This window comes from Dasypus novemcinctus, chromosome 13 (genome assembly GCF_030445035.2).
Source record: "Dasypus novemcinctus isolate mDasNov1 chromosome 13, mDasNov1.1.hap2, whole genome shotgun sequence".
NCBI lineage: Eukaryota > Metazoa > Chordata > Mammalia > Cingulata > Dasypodidae > Dasypus > Dasypus novemcinctus.
In genome coordinates, this window is record NC_080685.1 from 351,763 (window position 1) to 376,526 (window position 24,764).

General features: G+C 61.2%; 2 protein-coding genes across 5 annotated transcripts in view; one reads left to right on the forward strand and one right to left on the reverse strand.

Annotated features, from left to right (window-relative positions):
• Window positions 1-1,959: 1,959 nt before the first annotated feature.
• On the forward strand, window positions 1,960-23,677 carry EPHX1 (epoxide hydrolase 1). Of its 3 annotated transcripts, XM_071207319.1 has the most exons (10): window positions 4,774-4,948; window positions 8,112-8,186; window positions 12,316-12,503; window positions 14,087-14,267; window positions 18,130-18,357; window positions 18,590-18,719; window positions 18,928-19,136; window positions 20,512-20,620; window positions 22,884-23,009; window positions 23,390-23,677. In XM_071207319.1, exons 1-10 carry the CDS (start codon window positions 4,789-4,791, stop codon window positions 23,589-23,591), a joined length of 1,608 nt encoding a protein of 535 aa, XP_071063420.1. In that variant the 5' UTR covers window positions 4,774-4,788; the 3' UTR covers window positions 23,592-23,677. The 3 variants fall into 3 exon arrangements, with proteins under 3 accessions (XP_058165344.1, XP_071063420.1, XP_071063421.1); XM_058309361.2 differs by lacking the exons at window positions 4,774-4,948; window positions 8,112-8,186 and adding an exon at window positions 1,960-2,092; XM_071207320.1 differs by lacking the exon at window positions 8,112-8,186.
• Window positions 19,567-24,764, reverse strand: part of TMEM63A (transmembrane protein 63A) — a 36,018-nt gene continuing 30,820 nt past the window's right edge. The window contains exon 24 of one of the 2 annotated variants that reach the window (XM_071207318.1): window positions 19,567-24,554. In XM_071207318.1, coding sequence (XP_071063419.1) covers window positions 24,393-24,554 — 162 coding nt within the window. In that variant the 3' untranslated portion in view covers window positions 19,567-24,392. Of the gene's footprint in view, window positions 24,558-24,764 lie in introns of both variants that reach the window. The other variant, XM_071207317.1, reaches the window with a different exon arrangement.

Below are 24,764 nucleotides of genomic sequence, written 5' to 3' on the forward strand. Positions count from 1 at the left end.
CTCGTTTCTTTTCCGGAGCCATTTGAGAGTGAATTTCAGACTTGATGCTCCTTAAATACTTCAGTGTGTGTTTCCTAAAATCAAGGATATTCACTTAGAAAATCATTTAATCCTCAAAATCAGGATATTTAACATTGATAAACGCCACTAATCAGAGACCTTTTTCAAATGTCCCCAATTGTTCCAGTGATACTGTACAGAAATTTTTCTCTCTGGGTCCCGGATCCAGACTAGAGGAGAACATTGCAATTCGTTTTCATAACTATTCAGTGTCCTTTAATCAGTTTCTCAGCCGTTTCTTGTTTTCCATGACATTGACATTTTTGAAGGTACAGGCCAGGCATTTATTTATACAATGTTACTTAATTTGCAATCTAATGCTTCTTCATGATTAGGTTCATATGGTGTGTTTTTGGCATAAAGAATGTTATTTCCTTCCCAGTGACTCAGGAGGCACTCAGCTACCATTTTATCCAGAATTGTCCCCCACACATTATTTTTCATTGTTCCTGATATATCTGGAAACTTTCCAAAAGTTTATAGAAAGGCACAGTCTTTGTTCTGAATTTTTAAAATACGGTTTATTCTGGGATCACATTATTAAATCTTTCAGAGGCTTTGGCCCTGTCTAAATTGCCTGTTGAGTTGGCCTTTGGGCCTTATTTATTGACTTCTGCGTGTGGGGTGCACTTTGACATGCCTTGCACTATCTTTTGTTTGATGTTCTGATCCCTGGTGGATGTGCTCGCCCGCGAGGAGGCTGTCAGGTCGCAGGAGGGAAGACGGCAGCTGGCTCGGGGCAGTTGTTTTCTTTTAAAATAATTTTATTGAATTTCACAGAACTATAAAACTCATCCTTTTAAAATGTGCAGTTTCGTGGGTTTTAGTGTGTCCCAGCGTTATGCAGCCGTCACCAACATCTAATTTTAGAGCATTTTCATCATCACTGTACGTTTAAGAGCAACAAGTTGAATCCCCTGGTGAGGTGGCCAGAGGCAGGCTTCGGGTTAAGTTATTGGGGGGCGGGGGGGGTGGATCTCAGAGATTGCCAGAGACCACAGGGGGTAGCGAGGCCTTGGTAAGGGGCGTGTGGGACTAAGGGGCAGAGGAGTCGGCGCAGCGCCAGCGGGAAGGGGCGGGCGAGCTGGCTGCACATCCAGCCTCAGCGGAAACGGGGACCTGGGCCCGGAGGGGAGAGGGGCTGGGGCGCAGGGCTGGGGGCGCAGGGCTGAGGGCGCAGGGCTGGGGGCGCAGGGCTGGGGGCGTAGGGCTGGGGCGCAGGGCTGGGGGCGCAGGGCTGGGGGCGTAGGGCTGGGGCCGCAGGGCTGGGGCGCAGGGCTGGGGCGCAGGGCTGGGGGCGCAGGGCTGGGGCGCAGGGCTGGGGCGCTGGGCTGAGGTGCTGGGCTGGGGGCGCAGGGCTGGGGGCGCAGGGCTGGGGCCGCAGGGCTGGGGCGCTGGGCTGAGGCGCGGGGCTGGGGGCGCAGGGCTGGGGGCGCAGGGCTGGGGGCGCAGGGCTGAGGGCGCAGGGCTGGGGCGCTGGGCTGGGGGCGCCCGGGAGCACGACCCGAGCCCGGGTGGAGAGCAGGGTCCCGGCCTACGAGTCCCCGGAGCTCCACCCGGAGCGGGAGACGCAACCCCCGACCCTGGGAAGGGTTTGGGAGGGGAGGGCCGGGACTGCGGGGCCCCTGCCGCGCCCCTGCCGCGCCCCCGCCGCGCCCCCGCGGGCCTCCGCGGGCCCCGCCGGCTCTCGGCCCCTCTGCTACTTCTCACGCTCGGTTTCCAACTTCCCACCTGCCGTGGACCCGCTCGTTTGTAAAATACACTAATGGGGGGACTGCTGGGAAAAGGAGCCTTAAAACGCGCCCGGCGCGGGCCTCGCTCCCGCCAAGGCCCCAGCGGCCAGCGCCCGGGGGAGGCGGGGCGCGCCGCGGGTTACACAACTGCCCCCGCGCCGCCCCGGGAAGCAGAGGCGGGGCCGCTGGGCGGGGTCGCCGGCGGCGCCGGGAGCCTGCGGCGGCGCCGAGCGCAGAAGTGCCGAGGAGGAGCCGGGGAGCCGGAGGACCGCGCGCGCCGCCGCCGGAGCTGCTCGACAGTAAGCTCGCGGGGCGGCCCCGGGGCCCGGCCGGCGGGGACCGCGCTCCCGGGACCCAGACGCAGGTGGTGTCCCGCGGGCCTTCAGGCCCGGCTCCCCGGCGGGCCGCCTCCTCCCTCCCCGGCGGGGGCGCGCGGGCCGCGAGCGGGCAGGGCCGCCCGGGCCTCGGTTCTGGGGCCGTGTCCCCAGGACGGCCTCGGCCGGACCGTGGGGGTCTCCTGTGCAACCCCGGAGAAGCCCACCCGCCCCGGCAGGCCGCCCGGCTCCGCGCCTGGAGCTCCGCGCGCCCGGCTGTGGCTTCCTTTTCCCGGAGCCGAGCCGCCCCTCGCCCGCCCCCGGCCCCGGCCCTGGGAGTCGCGCCGTCCCCTGGTCGCTGCCTCGGGGGGCGGGGAGCCCCTTCTCCCTCGGGCCGCCTCGGGGCGCGGTCCAGGCGCGTGGGGCGCAGGCTTCTCCCCAGCTTTCGTGGGCGCGCGGCGTGGCGCCTTCGCGGGCTCTGCCGGCAGCCGTGGGGTTTTCCGGGGGGAAGACGGACAATAAACAAATCTGTAAAATATAAAGTAAGTTAGAAGGTGATGTATACTAGGGAGAAAGTGAAAGCGTGGGGGGCGGGAGGAGAGGCCGCCCCTGAAGGGCGGGGCGACGCAGGGGTCTGGAGGCAGGGGCGAGTCTGCCCGGTGCCCACCAGGGTGCCCTTTGCTCTGGGTGACCACCGGGTCCCTGAGCTGGCCTGAGAGCCGGAGGACCCCACCCCACCCCCAGGTCTGGGAAGGACCTTTCAGGAAAGCCTCTGCTCAGCAGGGCAGCCAGCGCCCACCCCAGCACGGCCTCCTGCTGGGGGCACCCCCTCCCCGTGGGGCGAGCGGGCCTCCGGGACCCCACTTCTGGATTCTTGAGCCGAAAGACTCAAAGGCGTGGAACAGAGCCGAGCTGCCGAGCGAGGGAGGGCGGGGGGTGGTCTCGAGGAACAGCTCAGCGCGCCCCTGGCTGCAGCGGCCGTCGGTGGTTTGAGGGGCCTCTGGGCGCTGATGCTCCAAGCCCACCTCGTAACACCCTAAATCCCACCACTAGCCCCAGCGATGTGGAGAAAATCGGCCTCGAACAGAACAAAGGCCGTGCACAGCGCGTGCTTGCCCTGGACCCGGCTTCTGTTTACGGGGGAGGGTGGGCGAGACAACCGCCAGGCGCCTGCAGCCCTGGTGTGCGCTGCGCCGTGGCACCCGCAGGGCGGGAGACGAGTGGGAGGAGGGCCAGCGGGCCTGAGCACAGCTGCTGGCCAGGGCCTCCCTGCCTGGGGAGAGGCCAGGGCCACGGCCCAGCTGGCCTCCTGGGTCCCCCGTGGGGGCCCCGGTGCTGGGGGCGGGGAGGTAGCAGGGAGAAGGCGCCCCAGCTGTTCCCCCAGGAAAAACCCAAAGCCCCGCTTCCTGAGGTGCCAGGAGAGAAGGGTCACCGTGCCCGGGCTGCGGGCCCGCCTCGAGGCGCAGGCCAGGCCCTCCGCTGTCGAGGTTTGCTGGGGCCGTGGCGGTTTTGGCTCCTAACGTCCAGCGCACAGTCCTCTGGGGCAAGGGCCACGGTGCTGGAGGCCCGCGCAGGCCGCAGCAGAGGCCACTCCTCCGAGGAGCACAGACTCTCCGAGTCAGGGCCGGGAGCGGCCGCAGCGCAGGCAGAGGCGGCGCCGACCGATGAGGGTCTTCCCGGTCCCAGCCTGTGGGTGACTGGAGCCAAGTACTTAGCCTCTCAGCGTCCTTCTAAAGTCACATAAAATAGAAACCCCCGCCCGGCGCCACAGCCCAGGGCTTCCTCGCAGGAGGCCGTGGCCTGCGCCGTGAGCAGACGCCCGTGACCAGGAGCAGGAGGTCCAAGTGCCCCCACGATGCACCAGAGAGCCTCGCGGCGCTGTCGGTAGAGCGGCAGCCGGGCCTCGCTCCTTCGCCGGGGCCACGGCTCGGCCTGGACGCGGCGTTTCCGGCGCAGCGGCATCCGCAGCCCGGCGTGCCGACGTCTGCCTCAGGGCTGGGGCCCTGTGCCCGTTCCAGCCGGGATGGCGGCTCGCGCCCTTGGAAAGCACGAGGGACCCCGTCGGCTGTGAGGAGAGGGCGGTTCAGGAAAGAAGCGCGTGAGCTTCTGTCCTCTGCAGGAGGCTCGCTCGGGGGGCTGGGGCAGGTCCGGCCCGGGGCGCACAGCAGCTCCGGCCCTCCCCAGCCGGGCTGGCGGTCGCAGGGCTGCCCTCAGGTCGAGATGGAGCGCCAGCCCAGGTCCTCTGGTTGAACGCGTTTTCAGCCTTTTGACTCGTTTCTTCTCGTAACCAAGACTTTGCCACAAGGAAGCAAACCCCACGAAGGCGCCGACAGCCCACAACAGCCCCCAGGACCCCGGCTGAGGACCGCTTGGCACGCAGCGCCTGCCCTGCCCCGCTGGCCCTGACTGCTCAGACGGCCGGCAAGGCCCACAGTCTCCTGTTACACCACCTGGAGGAAGTTTCCAGACCCTGAGGGCGTCGTTGAGAATAAGGAGGGGGGAGCGGGGCGGGCGCGGGGTGCTGGCCGGGGAAGGGAACCGGATCCGGGATCACGTGGCCCTGGAACAGAGAACGCCCGGTGCTGGATTCCGTGGAAGCAGTGAGCCGTGCCCTCGGCATTTTCCTCTAATTCAGAACCCGTGGAAAACACTTCAGCTCTTCCTTTCACGGCAGATGAGAGATGAGGCAGAACCAATGCGACTCCCCAGGCGCGAGAGGGGATCCCACAGTCCGAAGAGAGCCCGCCGCCCGCCGCCCGCCGCCCGCCGCCCGCCGCCCGCCGCCCGCCGCCCGCCGCCGCCGCTGTCATTTAAAGCCTGCGTGGAAGGCTGCGTACACGGGTCCGTGGCAGATCCCGCCTCACCTGAGCGTAGGCCCCCAAAAGCGCTCAGAGCCCGCCAGCCTCCGCGGGACCCCTTCACCCACCCAGACCCCTCCCCTCAGCCAAGAGCCCCGAGCAGACCCCCTTCTTACTTCTTTTCCACTCCCCTTTGCTTTTGCCTAAAAACTGCATTCTCCTTCCCCTTGATCGCGGGCTCTAGGCTGCCGTCCTCGCGAGGCTTGGCTCCGTCTCTGCCGAGGGAAGCGATACTCGTGGGCTTGGCCCTGCGCTCCACAGCCCAGCCCGCCGGCCGAGCCACTGCCCCTCCACCCCCTCGGGCCACGGCCCAGGTGGACAGGCCGGGCCCGAGCCGACCCAGGACATGGCCGAGTGGACAGGCTGGGCCCGAGCTGACCCAGGACATGGCCAAGTGGACAGGCTGGGCCTGAACCGACCCACAACATTTCGGAGTGGACAGGCTGGGCCCGAGCCAACCTAGGAATGGCCGAGTGGACAGGCTGGGCCCAAGCCGACTCAGGCCATGGCCGCGTGGACAGGCTGGGCTGAGCCAACCCAGGCCACGGCCAAGTGGACAGGCTGGGCCTGAGCCGACCCACAACATTTCGGAGTGGACAGGCTGGGCCCGAGCCAACCTAGGAATGGCCGAGTGGACAGGCTGGGCCCAAGCCGACTCAGGCCATGGCCGCGTGGACAGGCTGGGCTGAGCTGGAGGGCGTCCTGGGCGAGGGCAGTCCGTAGGGCAGGCTGTGGCCCCCGCTGGAGCTGGGTGGCTGGGATTTGGGGGGTGCTGTTGGGAGGCCCTTGGGGCCTCAGCAGCCTGGCCTGGGTGTGGGCAGCCGCCCGCTCTCCCCTCTGCTGGCTGTTGTCCCCCGGGTGAGGGGCCACACCCAGCCCGCCAGCCTCGCCCGTCTCCCTGGTCTGGCACCTGCGGGCGTCAGCATTGGACAAACGGCGCTCAGAGGAGGGATGGAAGGACGGACGCGGCGCCCAGCGCTGCCCTGGGCTGTGTCCTCGCCCCGCCTTCGCCCAAGGCTGCGACGCCAGCTCCTTCCGGCCTGAGGAGCTTCTCCACCGGAGGCTCTGTCTACTTGCCTGCTCTGAGGGGCGCGTCCCTGGGGCAGCCGGTGGTGGGCCCTCCCCATCTGGGCTCAGCAAGCCCCCGACTCTGAACCCCGTCTTTTCAGATCCCCAAGCCCAGTGTTTGCCCCTGGCCCGCCCACGTGCCGCCGCCTCAGGCTTTTCCCGCTCTTGCTCTGCCCTGAGAAGTGCGGCTGCGCCCTCAGGAACTCAGCGGAGCTCTCCTCGTCCAGCGCTAGGATCAGTGCTATATGCTGTCCCTGGAAGTTTTTAATTCGCCCATCCAGCCGTTCAACAGACACTTGCAGAGCGCCGTAAGCCCCAGGCCTGGGGACGGAGCCCCCAGAAGCCGCCCTGGGTCCCTCAGGAGCTGCATGTCCCAGGGGCCATCACCCACTCGTGTGGCCGTGGCGAGGCTGGAAGGGGAGGGGCCCCAAGAGGCGGGGGCCCCGAGAGGCGGGGCGGGAGGGGCTGGTCCAGAATCTGAAGGATGAGTCGAGGAGGTGAGAGGGGGGAGAGCATAGAGGGGAGAGCACCAGGGGGGAGGACAGGAGGGAGGCAAGAGCACAGGGGGGAGAGCACGGGGGAGAGCATGGGAGGGGGAGAGCATGGGAGGGGAGCTGAGGGGGAGAGCACCAGGAGCCCGGGGCAGGGGCGGGCGCCTGGGGCGGGGGCAGTGACCAGAGGGGCAGCACAGGCCAGACAGCATAGACTTTTGGGGTGCATTTGCATTGCCAGATCGTGCAGGCTGCAGGTCAGCGTGGTGGAGGGCCAAGCTGGCGTGGGTGGGCCGGAGGGAGACCCCCAGGCTGGGCAGGCTGTGGACTGGACGTGGGGCCAAAGGAAGGGTGGCAGGACCCCGGGTCTGGCTGGGCGCCGGGGGCCGCCGTTTGCTGTGGGACAGGTCCGGCCGCCCGGGAGAAGGCTTTGCGGTGTCTGGGAAGAGGCGCCAGGTTGGCAGGTTCGGGGCTCGGGGAGGGCGTGGCTGGAGAGCCCGCAGGCCCGCACGAGGGACAGGGCCCAGAGCTCTTCCCTGACAGTCCAGCCAGCCCCAGCGGCCTCGGGTGGGCAGAGGCCGGGGGAGAGCCGGGCGGCCACTGGGGCTCCTGTGGTGCCCCGACTCGCAGGGGACGTGCCCTCACAGGGAAGACCAGGCCCCCGGATGGTTTCGTACTTTCCTAAATGCATAATTATTTTGTTTTCGAGTAGATAAGACGTGGCTTTGGTAAAAAATTATGTTTTCAAAGTACAGGAGCACATTAAGAGCAGTCATTGCACTGCCCTTGGTGTCCCGGCCCGCGGCGGTGCCGGTCTGCCTGGTGGGCTTCCAGAGGCGAGCACGGCGTGGACGACATGGGCTTGGGCCGTGAGCTGTGCCCGTTCAGCCGCACCTTTCCACTTTGCTCTAGTCCACATCAGTGCATGCAGCTTTCCCTCTTTTTTTTTTAACCTTCTGCACAGTGTTCCGTTGTAAGGATGTGACAGCTTATTTCAGTCCCCAGCTGATGGACATATAGGTTGTTTCCAATCTTCTGCTTTTACCCAAAAAAGAAAAAGACAAAGCCACAGTGAACGTTCTTGTATGTGTGCCATTTTACACAGGTGCAAGCTTAGGATATTTGGGGGATAAATTTCTAGAACTAGAAATGCCAAGTCAAAAACTGTATTTTACATTTTGATAGGTGGGACAAAATTGCTTTGCATCTAGCTTATTTAAAGAGGGGTCTTCGTACTCGGCCAAGGGGGGCGACACCTTTCCTGTCGTCCTTCACAGCTCCTTTCCAGGGCTCACCTGGTGCTTGGTATGTGCCTCTGAGAATGTACCTTCATCTGACTGAGGCAACAGGAAAATGTTTATTTTTAATATAAATAGGAAAGTCATTAGTTCTTGGGAGACTGTCCATTGGGATTTGATATATTTTCTTTTCTCCCTGATTTTCTTAATCCCCTAGGATGATGTTAGATTTTCTGTACTAAAAAACCCAAATGACGGAGGCTTAACAGGTCTGTGTGGAGCCTGGCAGTCTGGCAACCCCATGGTCAGCAGGTCCAAGCTCCTTCCATCTCCTCCATCATTTTCCTAGCACTGGTTCCCGTCCTCAAGATCACCTCATGGTCCAAAACAGCTGCAGGAGTCCGGGCCTCACGTCCATGTTCCAGTAAGCATGAAGGGGGAAGGAAAAGGGCAAAGGGGTTATGCTTCCCAGCTGAGCTAGGGCCCTGCACATGGCCTTCCTGTAAGTTACACACACACACACAAGACCCCCATGTACCTTTGGGCAGTTGTACACTGCACAACCTTAGATGATGCCATTTACACCGACACCACAGCTTTGCTTCTTTTTTTTGGACGGTACCGGTGCTTGAACTCAGGACCTCATGCATGGAAAGCAAGCGCTCAACAACTGAGCTACATCTGCTCCCCAGTGCGAGCTGGCATTTCCGTTTGTTTTGTTTTGTCTTAAGAGGTACCAGGGGCCCAGACCCGGGGATGTCGTAAGAGGGAAGCAGGCGCTCGGCCACTTGAGCTACATCCGCTCCCCCGGATCCGCATTTCATTCCACACACTTTCTGGCAGATGGCAGTAAGTTGCCTTGTAACAAAGTCAGAGGACTAGGTGGACTTTTTTGACCAAGTGCCTGACGAATGAGTGTGTTTTCCTAATTCATGCGGAGGCACTGCCTGTGCTACTGGCACTCGTGCCCCAAACAGACGTCGGCTCTTTTGCACACCTCAGCACACTGCCATCCTGCGCTGCAGGGAGTGGGAAATCCAGGGCCTCGCTGGGCCGTTTCACTAACGTTAAAGTCCCTTGCTGAGGAGGGGGTGGGGCCGGGGCCACACCGCGCAGGCCAGGGGCCCCAGGGGGCGGGGTGGGGGGGTGAAGGGCTGCGCTCTGGGTCCCGTCCCGTTCAGGTCACTGTGTTGCTTTTGAGGCTGAAAGCCTCCAGCGGCCTCGCCGCAAGGAAGCAGCAGCTGTGCTGGGAGAGGGTGTGAGGCTCTGCTCCAGCTCCCCAGGCTGCACAGAGCAGGTGCCGTGGAGTGAGGCTCTGCTCCAGCTCTCCAGGCTGCACAGAGCAGGTGCCGTGGAGTGAGGCCCTGCTCCAGCTCTCCAGGCTGCACAGAGCAGGTGCCGTGGAAGGAGCCTCTGCTCCAGCTCTCCAGGCTGCACAGAGCAGGTGCCGTGGAGTGGGCTGACGTTACAGCGGAGGGGGCAGCGCCCTCTTCCCTGACACCGCGTGGCGGCGCTCCTGATCTGCTTCTCTGCCGGGTCTCGTGGCTTCTGTGGCTCTCTCCTCTTTGTTTTCACCCCATTTATGAAGGACTCTTGTAAAGGATTAAGACCCATCCCGAAGAGGTGGTGACACCTTAACTCGTCAAACAGCTGCTCACGGTGGGCTCGCAGCACAGGAATGGATTAGGGTTAGAGCGTGGTTTGTGGGGTACACCCAGCTTCAAACCACCGCAGACTCCCTTCCAGCCAAGTACAGAAATGAATGACAGTACCGCACTCTGAACTTTGTACTTGTCCTCTCTCACTCTGTAATACCAAAGGAGACTGTTGTGGTTCTTCGCCTGCTACACACTTTCTTCCTTAGACGCCTCTGCCCACGCTTTCTTCCTTAGACGCCTCTGCCCACGCTTTCTTTTCTGCCTCGATTGTCCCCGCCCCTCTAGCATGCCCTGCCTGGTAAATGCCTGTTCATCCTGCAAAGCGCTGCTCCGTGACCCGTCCTCTAGGAAACCTCTGTGAAACGCTCTACCACCCTTCTGCACGCTACTCTTCTTTGTACATGTATTATTGTATCTGTCACCAAAAGGGTGTTTATTTGTTTACATGCCTGATCTGCTGGAACTGCGCTCCTCAGGGCCCCGGGTTGTGTTTTGGTCCCTGAGCTTGCACAGTGCGCAGCTCACAGTCCCACTCGTGTGCTCCAAAAGTGTGTTTACACGTACTTTTCCAAGGCACCAACCCAAAGCTCTTATTTATTTTTAAAAACAAAAGATTCTTGGTACTTGATAGATCAAATTAAAGAAAAGGAACTCATTTGAACTTTTAATATCAATCTTAAAATGAATCGTATATTTTAATACTTGTATTTTTGCCCCTTGCCCCAAGTGTAATAGAATACTAAGTTCAATCAAATTATTAGACTGATTTACCTTTTGAACAGTGCCAGAGAACAAAGCACCTATTTTATTTGGCCTCTTATTTTTAAAATTTTCCTTTGTAAGTCAGACCCAGAAGACAAAGCAAAAGGAAAATAATAGCTCGACTTGCACTGTTTGCCACTTGCAAACGGTTTGCATTTAATCAGTCTTTCAAGGGCCAAGGTTAGAACAACTTGAGCCCATTCCTGATTTTCTTCCAAGTTTCATAAGTGCCCACATTTTAACCTCAGTGTAGAATTTCAGGCATTAAAGTATGTATAATCCCATTTCTCATCATAGAAGTCAATTGTTGCTCATCAGGTTTCTCTCTAAGCTTAGCTTTTTTTTTTTTTTTTTAAATCAGCCCGATTTTAAAACAAAAGCTGTATTTTCCTAATGGTCAAGTTCATTATTTTCTAGTGAAAAGACTCCATGATTCCAAGAAAAATGCTTTCATTCTGAAAGGCTCCCCGCCCTACCCCCCGCAACTCTCCTAGCACAATATTTTGTCAATATTCTGGAAGAGAGCATTTTTAAAGACAAATAAGCAAATGTGCAAAAATTAATTGGATTAAACATATTTCTGGCCCTTTTTGGGGGAGGTTGAGAAGCTCCAGCTCCGCGCCGGCGCACAGAGCAGGCGGTCTTGCTGTGCTCTCCTGGGTTATCCACGGGCCGCCCTGACCTTGTGCGGGGTTAGGACGTCTCCACCGGCAGGACTGGCCCCGCGGAAGCGAAGACTCCCTGCCCCGAGCGTGAAGGGCCGCAGGCGGCGCTGCCCGACATGCGGCGGGGCCCGGGAGTGCCCCGGCCAGTCCCTGTGAAGGCCCGCGGGCGGCGTGCGGCCCCGGGGGCCTCGGGCACAGCTGCGGGCTGGGGGCGACGGCGTCCAGCGGGGCAGGGCGAGGGCGGGCAGGAGGGAGGGTCCACGCTGCGCGCCCGCGCCCTGCTGGGTCATCTCCGCCTGGAGGTTGGCCGGGTGCCCGGCCCACGGCCCCCCCCCCGGCATGCGTCGGAGCTGGGGCTGCGACCCCCGAGGAGGGGCAAGCGAGCCCCTCGGTGTCAACCCGGGCGTGCCGGCTCCACAGCCAGCGGCCACCAGAGTTGCAGGGTGAAGGTGGCTCGATGGGGTCCCTGGGAAGCCCGAGGCTGCCGACGGCCACGCGGGAGGGAGGGGAGCCTGGCCTCGGCGACGTCTTCATCTGGCCCTCGCCCGGCCTCGGCACTGCAAGCTCGTGAATTCCACCTGCGTGAGCCGACGCTCTGCGCCCGGCCCAGGAGGCGGGGGCCTCGGGAGGCCTGGGGGTGGCACCGGGCGGGGACGCAGTGCCCTGGAGCTGGAGATCTCGTTCCAGTTTCTGGCGGGTTCAGAGCTGGGGGTCCCCCCCTCCCCAGAGGGTCCCAGCCAGGGGTGGTTTGCACGTCCAGCTTCCGCAGGGGACGCACTCACCAGCTCTGGGGCGGGGGGCGGCTGGGCTGCTCCGCCCACCTGCCGCCTGGACCCTGGAGAAAGCCCCGGGACCCCTTTCACCGCTGGGCCCTGAGTCCCCAGGCCCCTCTGCACCCCGAATCAGGAGCCCTGGCCTGGCAGGCTGCCAGGATCCTGAGACCTGGAGCTGGGGGGTCAGTGCGGCGAAGGAATGGAGCAGACAGGCCTGGGAGCCCCCCCGACTGAGCTCGCTGGCGCGGGGTCCTGGCCTCCTGCGCTGCCAGCCCTGAGGGCAGTGGCCTGGGAGGCGGCCTCTCTGGCCCGGACGCTGCGGCCACTTCCCTGAGAACGGGAAGCTGGAACGGTGGCGCCACGGCGTCCTGGTGTTGGGTGTGAGGGGCTGAGCTCCCCTTTCTGAGAAAGACAAAGACGAGGGGATCAGAGCGGCCGCGCCCTGGCCCTGGCCGCGCACCACGCTCGCCCCTGGCCGGCCGGGAGGGACCGGGCGGCCTCCCGGGGAGACAGGCGGGGGCGGGAGCTGCGCAGGCGCCCGAATCCACCCTCGCCTGGGAGGCTGCGGGCCACTCTGGCCCTTTTTCACGCTGTGCGTAGGAGGTTCTTTGAGGATCGGGGCCGGGCGGGTGCGGCGGTGGGCAGGGCTGGGGACTGGGCCGGCCTGGCCGCTGACCGCCTCCGCGCCTCTGCAGGAAGCATGTGGCTGGAAGCTCTGCTCACCGCGGCCCTGGCCGCCGCCGTCTACTGGTTCCTGTCCCGGGACAAGGAGGAGAGCTTGCCCCTCGGGGACGGGTGGTGGGGCCCGGGGACGAAGCCCCCCGGCCGGGAGGACGAGCTCGTCCGCCCCTTCACCGTGGAAACGTCCGAAGAGGAGATCAATGTAAGGCCCTTCTCGCAGGCCCCTCGGGTGGGAGCCCCTCGGGTGGGAGCCCCTCGGGTGGGAGCGCAGAGGGCGGGGGCTCGTGGCGGCCGCTGTGGAGCTGTTTTAGTCTCTTCTCCCCCCGAGCAGGCGCAGATGGCTCCCGAGGCACCCCCGCCACGCCCCCGCCGCTCCTTTCTCCCCCAGGTCCAGGCAGCGAGGCTGGGGGGGGCAGGCGGGTCCCCCGGGCCTGGGCAGGTGGGAGGAGGAGGCGCTGCTGGCGGGGAGGGCACCGGCCCCACTGACCAGCCCGCGAACCCCTTCTGTCTCTGCGGGGATCCCGGGCCGAGGACCCCGTCCCCATTTCCCAGGTGCAGCGACTGAGGGTCAGAGATGGAGGCAACCTGCCCAGGTGGCCTCCAAGCCGCTGCCCCTGCCGCTCGGCTGGAGGAGGGAAGGGAGCAGCGTGGGGGGGTGGCCGGGCAGCTGCAGAGGCGTGGGCTGGTCCCCAGTGGAGGGGGCAGGATAGCGCGCCTCCCCAGCAGCTCTGGAGCTCGAGAAGGACTTGATGGGCCAGACGCAGGCCTCAGCGCCCGGAAGCGAGAACCTGGCTGTGCCCGACACGCAGCCGGTCGGCGGAGCTCTAGGGTGGCTTGTGGGAAAACGCCCCCGGGGGCTGGGGCCACGGGTGCAGCCATCGTTTGATGACGTGAAACGAGGTGCCGCGGCAGCGCCCGGTGCTGGTGGCCGGCCCGTGGGGAGCCCTGTGTGCCACGCAGGGTTGTCAATGCACAACTTCTCTATTAAAAATAAATAGGACCTTTATTGAAAGTTTAAAAGGCAGAGACTGGGCTGCCCCGAGGGAACCCGGGCTCACGCCCTCAGGAGGCTGCGTCTGAAGTCTCGGGGGACAGGAGCCCTGGGGGTCTCCCCTGGCGCACGCCTGCTAGGCCTGCACCCTCCCTCCTCGCCTGTCAGTTCCATCCTGGCTGGGCTAGATGGGTCATCCGATGCTGTATCTCGGGGCTGGCAAACTACGGCCCAGCGCTCACCTGCCGCCCATTTTGGTATGACCAGCCTTGCTAAGAATCGTTTACATTTTTATTTTTACTTTTTAGGAGGTACTGGGGGTTGAACCCGGACCTCGGACACGGGAAGCAGCTGCTCAATCACTGAGCTACATCCGCAACCCCCCCAAAAACGCTGCATTTTTAAATGGTTGAAACAAAAAAATGATATTTTGTGACACGTGGAAATTATATGACCTTCCAATTTCAGTGTCCATAAATAAAGTTCCAGTGGAACTCAGCCAAGCCGCAGGCTCGTGCCCTGCCACACGGGCAGGGCTGCGAAGCCGACACCAGAGCGCTTGCTCTCTGGTTTATGTAAACTAGGTGAACTACAGGTGAGGATGCTCATACGCTTAAAAGCCGAGGTGAGGCGCAAACCTGGAGGTGAAGGGGAGGGCGCGTGCGGGCGTCGCCGCGGCCGCGGGGCAGTGGCTGCCTCTGGCGTCGCAGCTGCGCATCTGCCGCCTCACCCGCTTCTGCTGTGGGCCGTGCCTGCGGCTCAGGGCTGTCCCCCGGGTCTCCCGTTCACTCTAGGACCTGCACCAGAGGCTTGACCGGGCGCGCCTGACCCCGCCGCTCGAGGACAGCCGCTTCCACTACGGCTTCAACTCCAGCTACCTGAGGAAAGTCCTGTCCTACTGGAGGAACGGATTTGACTGGAGGAAGCAGGTGGAGATTCTCAACAGGTACCCCCACTTCAAGACGAAGATTGAAGGTACGTTTCCAAATGCCAGCCCGAGGGAAGGGCCGTCTCGGATTAGGTGACGTAGACGTAGCTGGGGAGACCAGGAATCCACTAACGGCCACGAAACGCAGAGCCGTGCCAGGAGGGTGTGGCTCTACCAGGGCTGGAAAAGCAGGCTCACCCCACAAATCCAGCCGTCTTTAGAACTAGACAGAAAAGCAGGTAACTTAGAAACCAAAGAAGTGCAGAAGCCAGTCCAGTGACTGGCTGTGCTAAGTGAGGACGACAGCTGTCGTTGAGAAGGTGGAGAGAAGACTTACACCGGCCCACGGGCTCAGGTTTGCTCTTTGGTTTTAGACTCCATGATATTGTACCTGTTCAGTCACGTCCTAAGAAAAACTGCCCTGTCTGCCTGTGGCTCTAGACCTCAGGCCCCAGCTGTGTCCCAAGCTGGAAATTTACCGTGATTATATGCAGTTACTGGGATATGAATTATAAATTAAATTTATTAGAATTCCAAGAATTACTTAGAGTATGTGAAAGATTTATTGGTCAGTCATATAACGAAAGCTCTTACAAAGGAAACTGAATTTATAAATGAAGTTTACAATGTTTAAAGGTGTGTCATTAAGTTTATAAATTAGAAATTCAACCACTTATTAAAAGTCATGAATGTTTGATAGATTTATAAATATATAGACTAAGATTTCTAGGGTGAACCCAAATGCTTAAGAACTAGGTTTTTAATTTGTGATTTAACAGATTGAATATTAATTTTTAAAACCAAAGTCCTCTCTGAATATGCTCCTTGACACAAAACGCCTCCTCGAGGTCACTAAACGCCCCGTAGCGTGTCGCCCAGCGCGGAGAACCACGGCGGAGGCGAGGGCCTCAGCGGGTGGGTGTGGGGACGCGGGCGCGGGTCTGTGGGCCGTGGAGCTAAGCCTGGAGCAGAAAAAACCTGGAATTTTCTTCTTTTTATCAAATTTGGGCCTCCTCGTGAGTGTCAGCGCACCTTTGGAGGAGGTGGGTGCCTTCCAATGAGCCGCGCCACTATGTCCGGGTGCTTGCTGCCATTCCCAAAGCTGCCGCCCGGTCCCTGCTGCCAGGGGCGTCCTGGAGCTGGAGCCCAGCTCTGCTGCGTCCAGACGTCCGAGGGCCCCTCCTGCTTTGAGTTAGTTTTTGTAAATGGTGTGAGATAGGAGCCCAACTTCGTTCTTTCATGTGTGGATATCCAGTTGTCCCAGAGCCCTTTGTTGGAAAGACTATTTTCCCCCACTGAATTGTCCTGGCACTCTTGTTGAAAATCAGCTGGACTCTGAATTGATCTACGTCTATCCTTATGCCAGGCTATGTATCTCGATTACTATAGCTTTGTAGAAAGTTTTGAAAATTGGAAGGTTTTGAATCTTCCAAATTTGTTCTTGTTTGTCAAGATTGTTTTTGGCTAATCTCCCTATGAATTTTAGTATCAGCATGTAAATTTCTGCATAAAAGACAGCTGGGGTTTTGATAAGGATTGTGTTGAATCTGTATTGATTTAGGGAGTATTGGCATTTTAATATTAAGTCTTCCAGTCCTTGAACATGGGATGTTGTTTTAGTTTCCTGACTTCTACAGCAAATACCGTGCAATAAGGGGTGGGCTTAAACGGCGGGAACTTACTGGCTCACTTTCTGAGGCTGGGAGAAGTCCAAAATCAAAAGCTCAGGAAGGCGATGCTTTCTCCCAGTCGACTGTGGCGTTTCGGGGTGGCTGCCGGCGATCCTTGGCCTTGGCTTCTCGACATGGCAGTGCACAGTGCGCTCTGCCTCCTCTCCTTCCGTCGCTTCCAGCTTCTGGCTGTTCCTCCCTCTCCCTCTCCCTCCCCCCCTCCATCTGGGGTTCAGGAGCAGGATTAAAACATCCTGAGTCAGCTGGGCCACACCTTAACTGAAGTAACCTTATCAAAAGGTTCTGTTTCCAAAAGTTCACAGCCTCAGCAGGGAGGGAGGGATTAAGTTCAGAGCATGTTTTTCTGGAGTAATAGTTCCAAACCACCACAGATGTCTCTCCATTTATTTAAGTTTCTTTAACTTATTTCAATGTTTTATAGTTTTCCGAGTATAAATTTTACATTTCATGTATTAAATTTATCCCTAAATACTTTATTCTTTTTGATGCTAATATAATTGGAATTATTTTCTTAACTTCATTTTCAGATTGTTCATTACAAGTTTACAGAAATACAATTGACTTTTGTTGATGGATCTTATATCCTGCAACATTGCTGAACCCAAATTAGTTCCAACAGTTTTAAAAGTTCTTCGTGATTGTCTGGGGAGAAGATCATGTCATTTGTGAATAGATATAATTTTATTTCTTCCTTTTTAATCCAGAAGCCTTTTTTTTTTTTATTATTTCACTTTCTGGCCTAATTGGCCTGGTTAGGAACTCTAATATCATGTTAGGAGGAATTGTGAGAGGGTTCATGCTTGTCTTTTGTTCTTTTCTGGGTAAGCATTCTGTCTTTCACCATTAAGCAATATTTCAGCTGAGGGTTTTTCTTAGATGCCTTTTATCAGGGTAGTTTTTTGAGGGTTTTTATCATGAAAAGATGTCAAATTTTGTCAAAAGCCTTTTTCTGCATCTATTGAGATGATCAAGTGGCTTTCACCTTTATTCTATTGCTGTAGAGTATTAGGTTAGTTGATTTTCAGATGTCAAACCAACCTTGCCCTCCTGGGATAAATCCCACTTGGTCATGGTGTATAATCTTTTTTTTTTTTTTACATGTTGCTGGATTCAGTTTGAGGATTTTGTATCCATATTTGTAAGAGATATTGGTCTGAAGCCTTCTTTTCTGGTGTTGTCTTTGTCCAGCTTTGTATCAGGGTAATACTGGCCTCATGTGAGTGGAGAAGGGTTCTCTCCTCTTCTGTTTTTTTGGAAGCATTTGTGAAGAATTTTATATTCTTCTTTTACAGTACTTTTTTATGTAAAGAAGTTTAGACCTTTTCACAAGTAGAATTTATCAGTCTTTATGAATTTTACCTTTAGATGCTGCAAAATCAGCCTCTCTGTTCTTCTAGAAATTTCATGTTTACATTGAACTCTTTATTCCAACATTCTACTCTTATAAATGTTTCTGAAAGAAGTAATAAAGGATAACTGAAGGATTTAACGAGATGTGCACTGCGAATGTTGAAAAGAAAAGAGGTCTGTGGAGAGACCCCATCTGAGCCGCGCTGGCCCTTCGGGGAAGGCCCCGGCCCCCCCACACACAGGCAGCGAGTTCCTCCCCAGCTCGGGGCCAAATCACTCATCCCAGGAAGCTGCCGGAGGCGCAGAAGGGCTGGGGGGGGCCGCCCCTTTAGCCCACCTCCGTCTCCTGGGCCCAATTCAGGTTCACCAAAGTCCACCGAGTCAGCTTGAGTCTTGGGCACTTCGTATTTCACCTTCAGGATCACTTTGCAAGTCAAGAATTGTCATCGCATCTTACAGAGTGAAACTCAAGGTCCAGCCTGCTTTCCGTGGATTCCACGGCCCCCGGCCAGGGGCTCTGCTCAGCCCCACTGCTCCCGTGGCCACCTGCAGCCACCTCTCCATCAGGCACTGACCGAGCAATCGCTCTGCCCAGCTGCAGGGACCTCATAGAGTCAGAACAGTCCCCAGGCAGAACCGGGTGTTCTGTGCGTGGGTCGGGGCGCAGGCTGGGGCGCTTGCGGTGGGGCAGGGTGACAGTACCTCCTAGGGTCGCTCCGAGGGCCGCGGGATGCGGGCTCTGCGGGGTGGCTGTCGGGCCTGGGGTCCCAGGACGAGCAGGGGGTGGCGAGCGCCCCGCCCGCCCCCAGGGCCTGTGTCTGGCCGCGGGGCCCTCTCCCCACCCAGCCCCACTCTGCCGCTCCCCCAGGGCTGGACATCCACTTCATCCACGTGAAGCCGCCCCAGCTGCCCGCCGGCCGCAGCCCAAAGCCCCTGCTGATGGTGCACGGCTGGCCCGGCTCCTTCTACGAGTTCTATAAGATCATCCCGCTCCTGACCGACCCCAAGAACCATGGCCTGAGTGATGAGCACGTGTTCGAGGTCATCTGCCCGTCCATTCCCGGCTACGGCTTCTCAGAGGCCTCCTCCAAGAAGGGTAGGTGGGGCGGGCAGCGCGCTGGCGGGGCGGGGAGAGGCGCTGCCACGGAGGGCCGGGGGGCGGCGGTGGGGCCAGCAAGGCTGACCAGCGGCCACGCAGAGGCGCCGTGGCCGCCTCCCAGGGGCTGCCCGGGACCCCCTCCTCACCGCACCGCTGCCTTCCTGGCTGCGCCGGGCGCCTGCCCCACCTTCGGCCGGGCGCCCTCGGGTGATGCTGTCCCTCGCTCCAGGGTTCAACACAGTGGCCGCAGCCAGGATCTTCTACAAGCTCATGCTGCGGCTCGGCTTCCAGGAGTTCTACATCCAGGGCGGGGACTGGGGGTCCCTCATCTGCACCAACATGGCCCAGATAGCCCCCAGGTGAGGCCGCCCCCGCGCGCGGACACGCAGGCCTCCGGGAGGCGGGCGTCTGCAGGCGCAGCGTTGTCCGCCGGGCACCTTGCCATGGGCGTCCAACAGCCGGGGGCTCTGGACAGGTGCCCGGTCCGAGGGGCCAGTGGGGGGCCGGCCGGGGGGCTCCTGGCTGGGGCTCCCTCAAGCTCCGTCCTCCCCCGGGCCCTCTGCGCAGCCACGTGAAGGGGCTGCACCTGAACATGGCCTTCATCACGAGGAACGCCAACGTCCTGGTGCTGCTGCTGGGCCGGCGCCTGCGGAGCCTGCTTGGCTTCACCGCGAGGGACGAGGAGCTCATGTTCCCCTTCAAGGAGAAGGTCCTATACTACACGCTGCGCGAGAGCGGCTACATGCACCTCCAGGCCACCAAGCCGGACTCCGTGGGTGAGCGGCCGCCCGACCACCTCGAGGAGGGCCCCCACCCCGCATGCAGGAGGGCCCCGCCCCTGCCCCACATGCAGGAAGCCCCCCCGGCCCCCGGCCCCCGCCCCGCATGCAGGAGGGCCCCGCCCCCACCCCGCGTGCAGGAGGCCCCCCCAGCCCCCGGCCCCCACTCTGCGTGCAGGAGGGTCCCTGCAGGGCAGACCTTGTGGCCCCTGCGGGCCGTGGACCAGCACCCTTCTGTGGGTCGGCAGAGCCCTCTCCCCCTTACACTGCGGTTTCCCGAGACGTGAGTTTACACACGGCCCGGCCTGAGCCCTGTCCCCACCCGGCTAAGTCCCTGTAAGAAAAGGGCCACGGGGGACCCACATCCGCTCGTGCCACCAGAGTCCTGTTAAAGGACAATTTGAAAAAAGAGAGCATGACTCTCAAATGAATGTAAAGTAACACACATCAGAGATTTTATTTAACTCGTTAATGAGTAAAGGAATGGTAAAATATAACAAACCACTTCAGAGGTGATTAGGAATGCTGACAATTTGCTGATAGATCCAAAACTGGCGAAAATCCACAGAGTTAATAATCACGTATGTCTCCAGTGGATAAAATTCCCTTATTACTATATGCGCAAGACTCATTTGCGTTACAATTGCTTTTCTACCATTGAGTGTAAATTAGATGCAAGTTGAGGGGAAACAGGGCCCCTAGACTCCCACTCCACAGAAGACACCCGGTCCCCTTTTTGCCCGTTTCCAAGTCTTTTGCAATGTCCATGACAGTCCCTCACTCAGGCCGGAGGCTGCCCGTGGCAGTAACAGCCGCACTTCATAAAACTGCTTTTCTCTGATCACAAGGGGTCTGTGTGCGTTGTCGAAAACCGAGCAACATGAAAAAGCAGAGAACAGGGCTTCCCTGAGGAGCTTGCTAACACCTCGGCTGGTGGGTTTTCACCCACGGGATGCCCCGACGTGCCCAAGACCCCCCTCGTACGCCCACCCAGCCTCGGCAGACCGCTCTGGGTCCGTGCATTACACAAACGGGACCTTAGTGCAGGCTCGCGCTAGAGACCGGCTCTTCTCACTGCTACGTCTGTGAGAGCCATCGGTTTTTGTCCCAGCCATTTTTAACGCCTGCCCAGTGTTTCAGTTTATGGGTATATCGATATTTTCTATCAATCCCCTATTTTGGACTTTCAGGTTGTGGTGGTTTATTTTTCCCTGGCCATGGCATAGCAACCAAAAAAGACACATCTTTGAAAGCAGCGTCCACGTCTTAGACATGTCTCCTCTGGTCTGCAGGAAGCTGCCCTGATAGCGTAGGGTCCCGAGGGTAGAGGAGGGGGCTGCCAGGCCTGAGACCCCCGCCCCTCCCGCCACAGGCTGCGCCCTCAACGACTCGCCGGCAGGACTGGCCGCCTATATTCTAGAGAAGTTTTCCACCTGGACCAAAGAGGAATTCCAAGACCTGGAGGACGGCGGCCTGGAGCGGTGAGGCCCCCTTCGCCCTGCTCTCCCCCACCCTCGCGCGGTGGGGGCTGCGAGTCCACCTGCTTTGGGCTGACCCACGGACCCTCGCCCTCGTTTCCCGGAGGAGGCGGCAGCAGAGCCTGGCCGGCTCGCCCTTCCCTGCCTCAGTGCTGAGCCTCCCGGGCGAACGGTCCATGGCCGGGCAGGGCCAGGCAGGCGCCTTCCCTCTTCCTGCCCGTGTCCTTTCTGTCAGGCCCACAAGGGACGGAGACTCTAGCCCAGGCGACAAAAGCCCTAAATCGACCTCCTCAGGTAATCTAATCAAAGGCCCTCACAGAATAAACGCCATCCAAGGGTATCCCACCCAGAGGAACAGTTTACAAAACTGCTTCTCCTTCGGGGAATCACCAATGATCTCAAGCTGCCACGCCCCTCGTAGGCAGATCATGGCCAGTCCTGGGGGGCCGCAGGGCCCCGGGCAGCTCATCTCCTGAGCTGCCGACCACACAGCCTCCCTGCCGACTCCAGGTCCTCGGCCTGAGCAGGACCCAGGCCAGCGCCGGCCCCTTCCTCCTCGGTGACGCAGACGCCTGGGTGGGCCGGGGGAAGGGGCTTGGTCCTGCGCGCTCCAGCCGCAGCATCAGGCGCAGTGTCGGTATGCGGGCAGAGGCGTCCGACCCTCCAGGGCTCCCACCCGGCCGCTGCCTTCCCCGGGCCCGACGCCCACGGCAGGGCCTCCCGCCCTCCAGGCCCGGGGTGGGGGCAGCCCGTGCACAGCAGCTGCTGTCCACTTGACCGGACGCCCCCTGGGACTGGGGTCTCCAAGAATGAGGCCAGGATGGGGGTGAGGGGCAGCGCTGGGGCAGCCATCCTCAGAGCCCTGCCCCTGGCTTGGGTGTTTCTGGTCTCGGAAGGACTGGCTGGGGCCGTGGCTGGCTCGGAGAGGGGCTGCCTCAGGGGCGTCCTGGCCTCTGGCTGTAGGTGTGGCAGCTGCTGCAGGCCCATTCGTAAGCAGCTGCCCCAACACCCGAGTATGACTAGCACCCAGGGCCTGTGAGGAACTGCTCAGGCTGAGCCTCCGCTGCTGACGCAGCCCTCCATGAGCCAGGAGGACCTGCTCTCCCCGACCCTGCCCTCCCACTGCACTCCAGCCAGGCCAGCTAGCCCTCCTCCGGCCCCTGGAGCTGCCCAGGAGGTCTGGCCCTTGTGCCTTCTGTCACTGCTCACCTTGCGTGGAACTCCCTTCCCTTCCTTTCAAGACCCAGTGCAGAGGTCACCGCCTCTGAGAAGCCTTCCTGGACTTCTCCCTCTACCCAGGGCTTATCTGTCCTGCTGCCCTGCCTCTGCCCAGTGCCCGTGCTCAGGCCTTGGGCCGTCTCCCTGCCAGACCACATGCTCACCAGGCCAGTGCCCGGTCTGCTTCATCTCTGCCTCCTTGGCACATAGTAGGTGCTCAGCAAGTGGTCTCTTAGAGTGCCTAGCACACCCCAGCTTCGGGTACGAAGTTTTTGGCCGAGCATGCATCATGTTCCTGGACTTGAATTCCACACACTGCTTTTACGCTTTGCAAGTATTGTTAACCTATTTTTAAGGAGCCTCTGGGGCACAGAGGGGGTAAATCATCACCCAAGGCCAGGTCGGTGCTCTTTGGGAACGTGGCAGACGGGAACCTGGTCCCTGGCGATTTCTGCTCGTGGCCTCGGGCCACGGAAGCCTCGGGCCATGGAAGCCGCAGGTGTCAAAGTCCCAGAGGACTGGGGAGGAGCCCCTGCTGGAGAAGCAGGGAGCAGGCCCCATGGAGGGGAGCTGAGGGTGTGGGAGCCACAGGGCGGGGACCACCAGGAAACGGGCACCTGGCTTGCGGGCCCCTGGGCTGCCCGCCCAGGACACGTGAAGAGGCTGGGCCGGCGAGCCTCTGCGTGGCCGTGAGCTGATGAGCCTCCGCGTGGCCGGCAAGCCTCTGCGTGGCCATGGGCTGATGAGCCTCCACGTGGCCGGCGAGCCTCCATGAGGCCGTGGGCTGATGAGCCTCCGCGTGGCCATGGGCTGATGAGCCTCCACGTGGCCGGCGAGCCTCCGCGTGGCCATGGGCTGGTGTGCCTCTGTGTGGCTGTGGGCTGATGTGCCTCCGCGTGGCCGGCGAGCCTCCACATGGCCGTGGGCTGATGTGCCTCCGCGTGGCCGGCGAGCCTCCACATGGCCGTGGCTGATGTGCCTCCGCGTGGCCGTGGGCTGTGCACCTGCGGGCTCAGGTTTGTATGGCCGCCGCCCATTGCGTCCCCAGGAAGTACTCCCTGGACGACCTGCTGACCAACATCATGATCTACTGGACCACGGGGACCATCACCTCCTCCCAGCGCTTCTACAAGGAGAACCTGGGCCAGGGCATCAACGTCCAGAAGCACGAGTGGTGAGCCTGGCCGCGCCGGCTGCGCAGGGTGCCCGCTGGGAGGGGGTGGCCCTGCCCAGCCCCTGCCTGGGGGGCCCAGGCCCAGAGAAACTCTATTCAGAAAACATGGGGGCAGTCGCCCAGCTTCAGAGCTCGTGGAGAGCCCAGGCCTGGCCGGCGCGTCCCTCGGGGCCTCCCCCAGCACAGGGTCCGCCGTGGGCAGGACCCCCTGGGCTTTTCCAGATCCCGTACCTGCCGGGGGGCTGTAGAGCTCGGGGACAGGGCTTCCCTCCCGGCCTCGTCCACCCGCCCGCGGCCCCCCCAGGGGCTGGGATCGAGGGGGCGGGTGGGACTCTCCTCTGAGCCCCCGTGGAGCGCCTCACCCTGGGGGTCGCCCGCAGGATGAAGGTCTACGTGCCCACCGGCTTCGCCGCCTTCCCCTGCGAGCTGCTGCACATGCCTGAGCCGTGGGTGCGCGCCAAGTACCCGCGCCTCGTCTCCTACTCCTACATGCCCCGCGGGGGCCACTTCGCCGCCTTCGAGGAGCCCGAGCTGCTCGCCCGGGACCTGCACAGCTTCGTGGCGAAGCTGGAGCGGCAGTGACGGCCCCGCGCCCCCAGCCCTGCCCGGCGGGCTCGCCTCCTCCCGCCCCAAGCCCCGAGGCTTCCAATAAACGACCCTCGTGCGTCCGCGGCCCGGCTGGTGCCTGCGCGGCGAGGTGCGGGGCTGGGGGGTTTCGGGAGGTCCGGGGGGTTAGGAGGGGCCGCCGGCCCCCCCCCGGAGATGGGGGGGGGAGACCGCCAGAGACCACGCTGGGCCGCCGCGCCCTCGGCCCCCCTGGCGCCCACGGCTCCGTGGCCCCGCCCACGCCCCCAGCCTCCGGCCCCCGCGGTGGAGGACGCAGACCCTAAGGGTTAGGTGGGGGCTCGGCTGCGCTCTTTACTCGTCCCCTCAGCGCCCTGCCGGCTGGTGACCTGCCCACGAGGACGCGGGGGCCGCCACCTTCTGCCCCCATGGCCGACGGGGGCTCCCAGAGCCGCCTGCAGGGCCGGGGGAGCCACCTGGGGGCTGCGAGGCCACGGGTCCAGTGTGGGGGCGCCCGTGTGTCCGTGGGTGTCTACAGAGGGGCGTCGGGGCCTCCGGAGGTAGGGTCGTCCACTCTGCCCTCCCTGTGGCTGATCACCAGGGCAAAATCCAGCTCAGGATCTCAGCCCAAAACCAGTGGGACGTCGTTCCCCCCACAGAGCCGGGGTGGTGGGAAGGGGCTTGGGAGAGGCAGAGCCCCTGGCGAGGGGGCCTGTCCAGCCACCTTCCCTCAGCCCAGGGCGCCGTGCGTTAAACCGACGGAAAGACGCCCCGAGCCCGGTGGGCCCCCCCGGCCCCGCCTCGGGCCGCGGCAGCTCCTCAGGCCTCCTGGTGGGCAGGGGATGCGCTGTCCGCAGAGCTCTGCGCCGAGCACTGCCCCGGGAGGCTCCCGCAGACGTGGACGGCGCCGTAGCAGTGCTGCTGACGCACGGACAGTGCTGTCCTCTCCGAGGCGAAGCCGCGCAGGATCCGGGGCACGTACTGCTGCAGCAATGGGGGGCGTGAGCACGGGGGCCGCGGCTTCGCACCCACTCCTCCCCACGCCCGCCCGTGACCGCCGCCTGCCTCCTTCCGCGAGGCTCTGACACCGCCCAGAGAACAGAAAATTAAACACGGGCTTGGGCAGTCAGGGCCCAACAGCCCCAGCAGCCCGAACGCGGCGCCGTCCCTGCGGCCCTCCCTGTGCCGCCA

Excerpts from the sequence above, each read along its gene's own strand:
- EPHX1 (XM_071207319.1), top strand. The coding sequence starts at position 4,789 with ATGAGGCAGAACCAATGCGACTCCCCAGGCGCGAGAGGGGATCCCACA. Across the intron at positions 4,949-8,111 it reads GTGGAAGGCTGCGTACACGG|CACTGGTTCCCGTCCTCAAG; the intron begins GTCCGTGGCAGA and ends TCATTTTCCTAG. Across the intron at positions 12,504-14,086 it reads CGTCCGAAGAGGAGATCAAT|GACCTGCACCAGAGGCTTGA; the intron begins GTAAGGCCCTTC and ends CGTTCACTCTAG.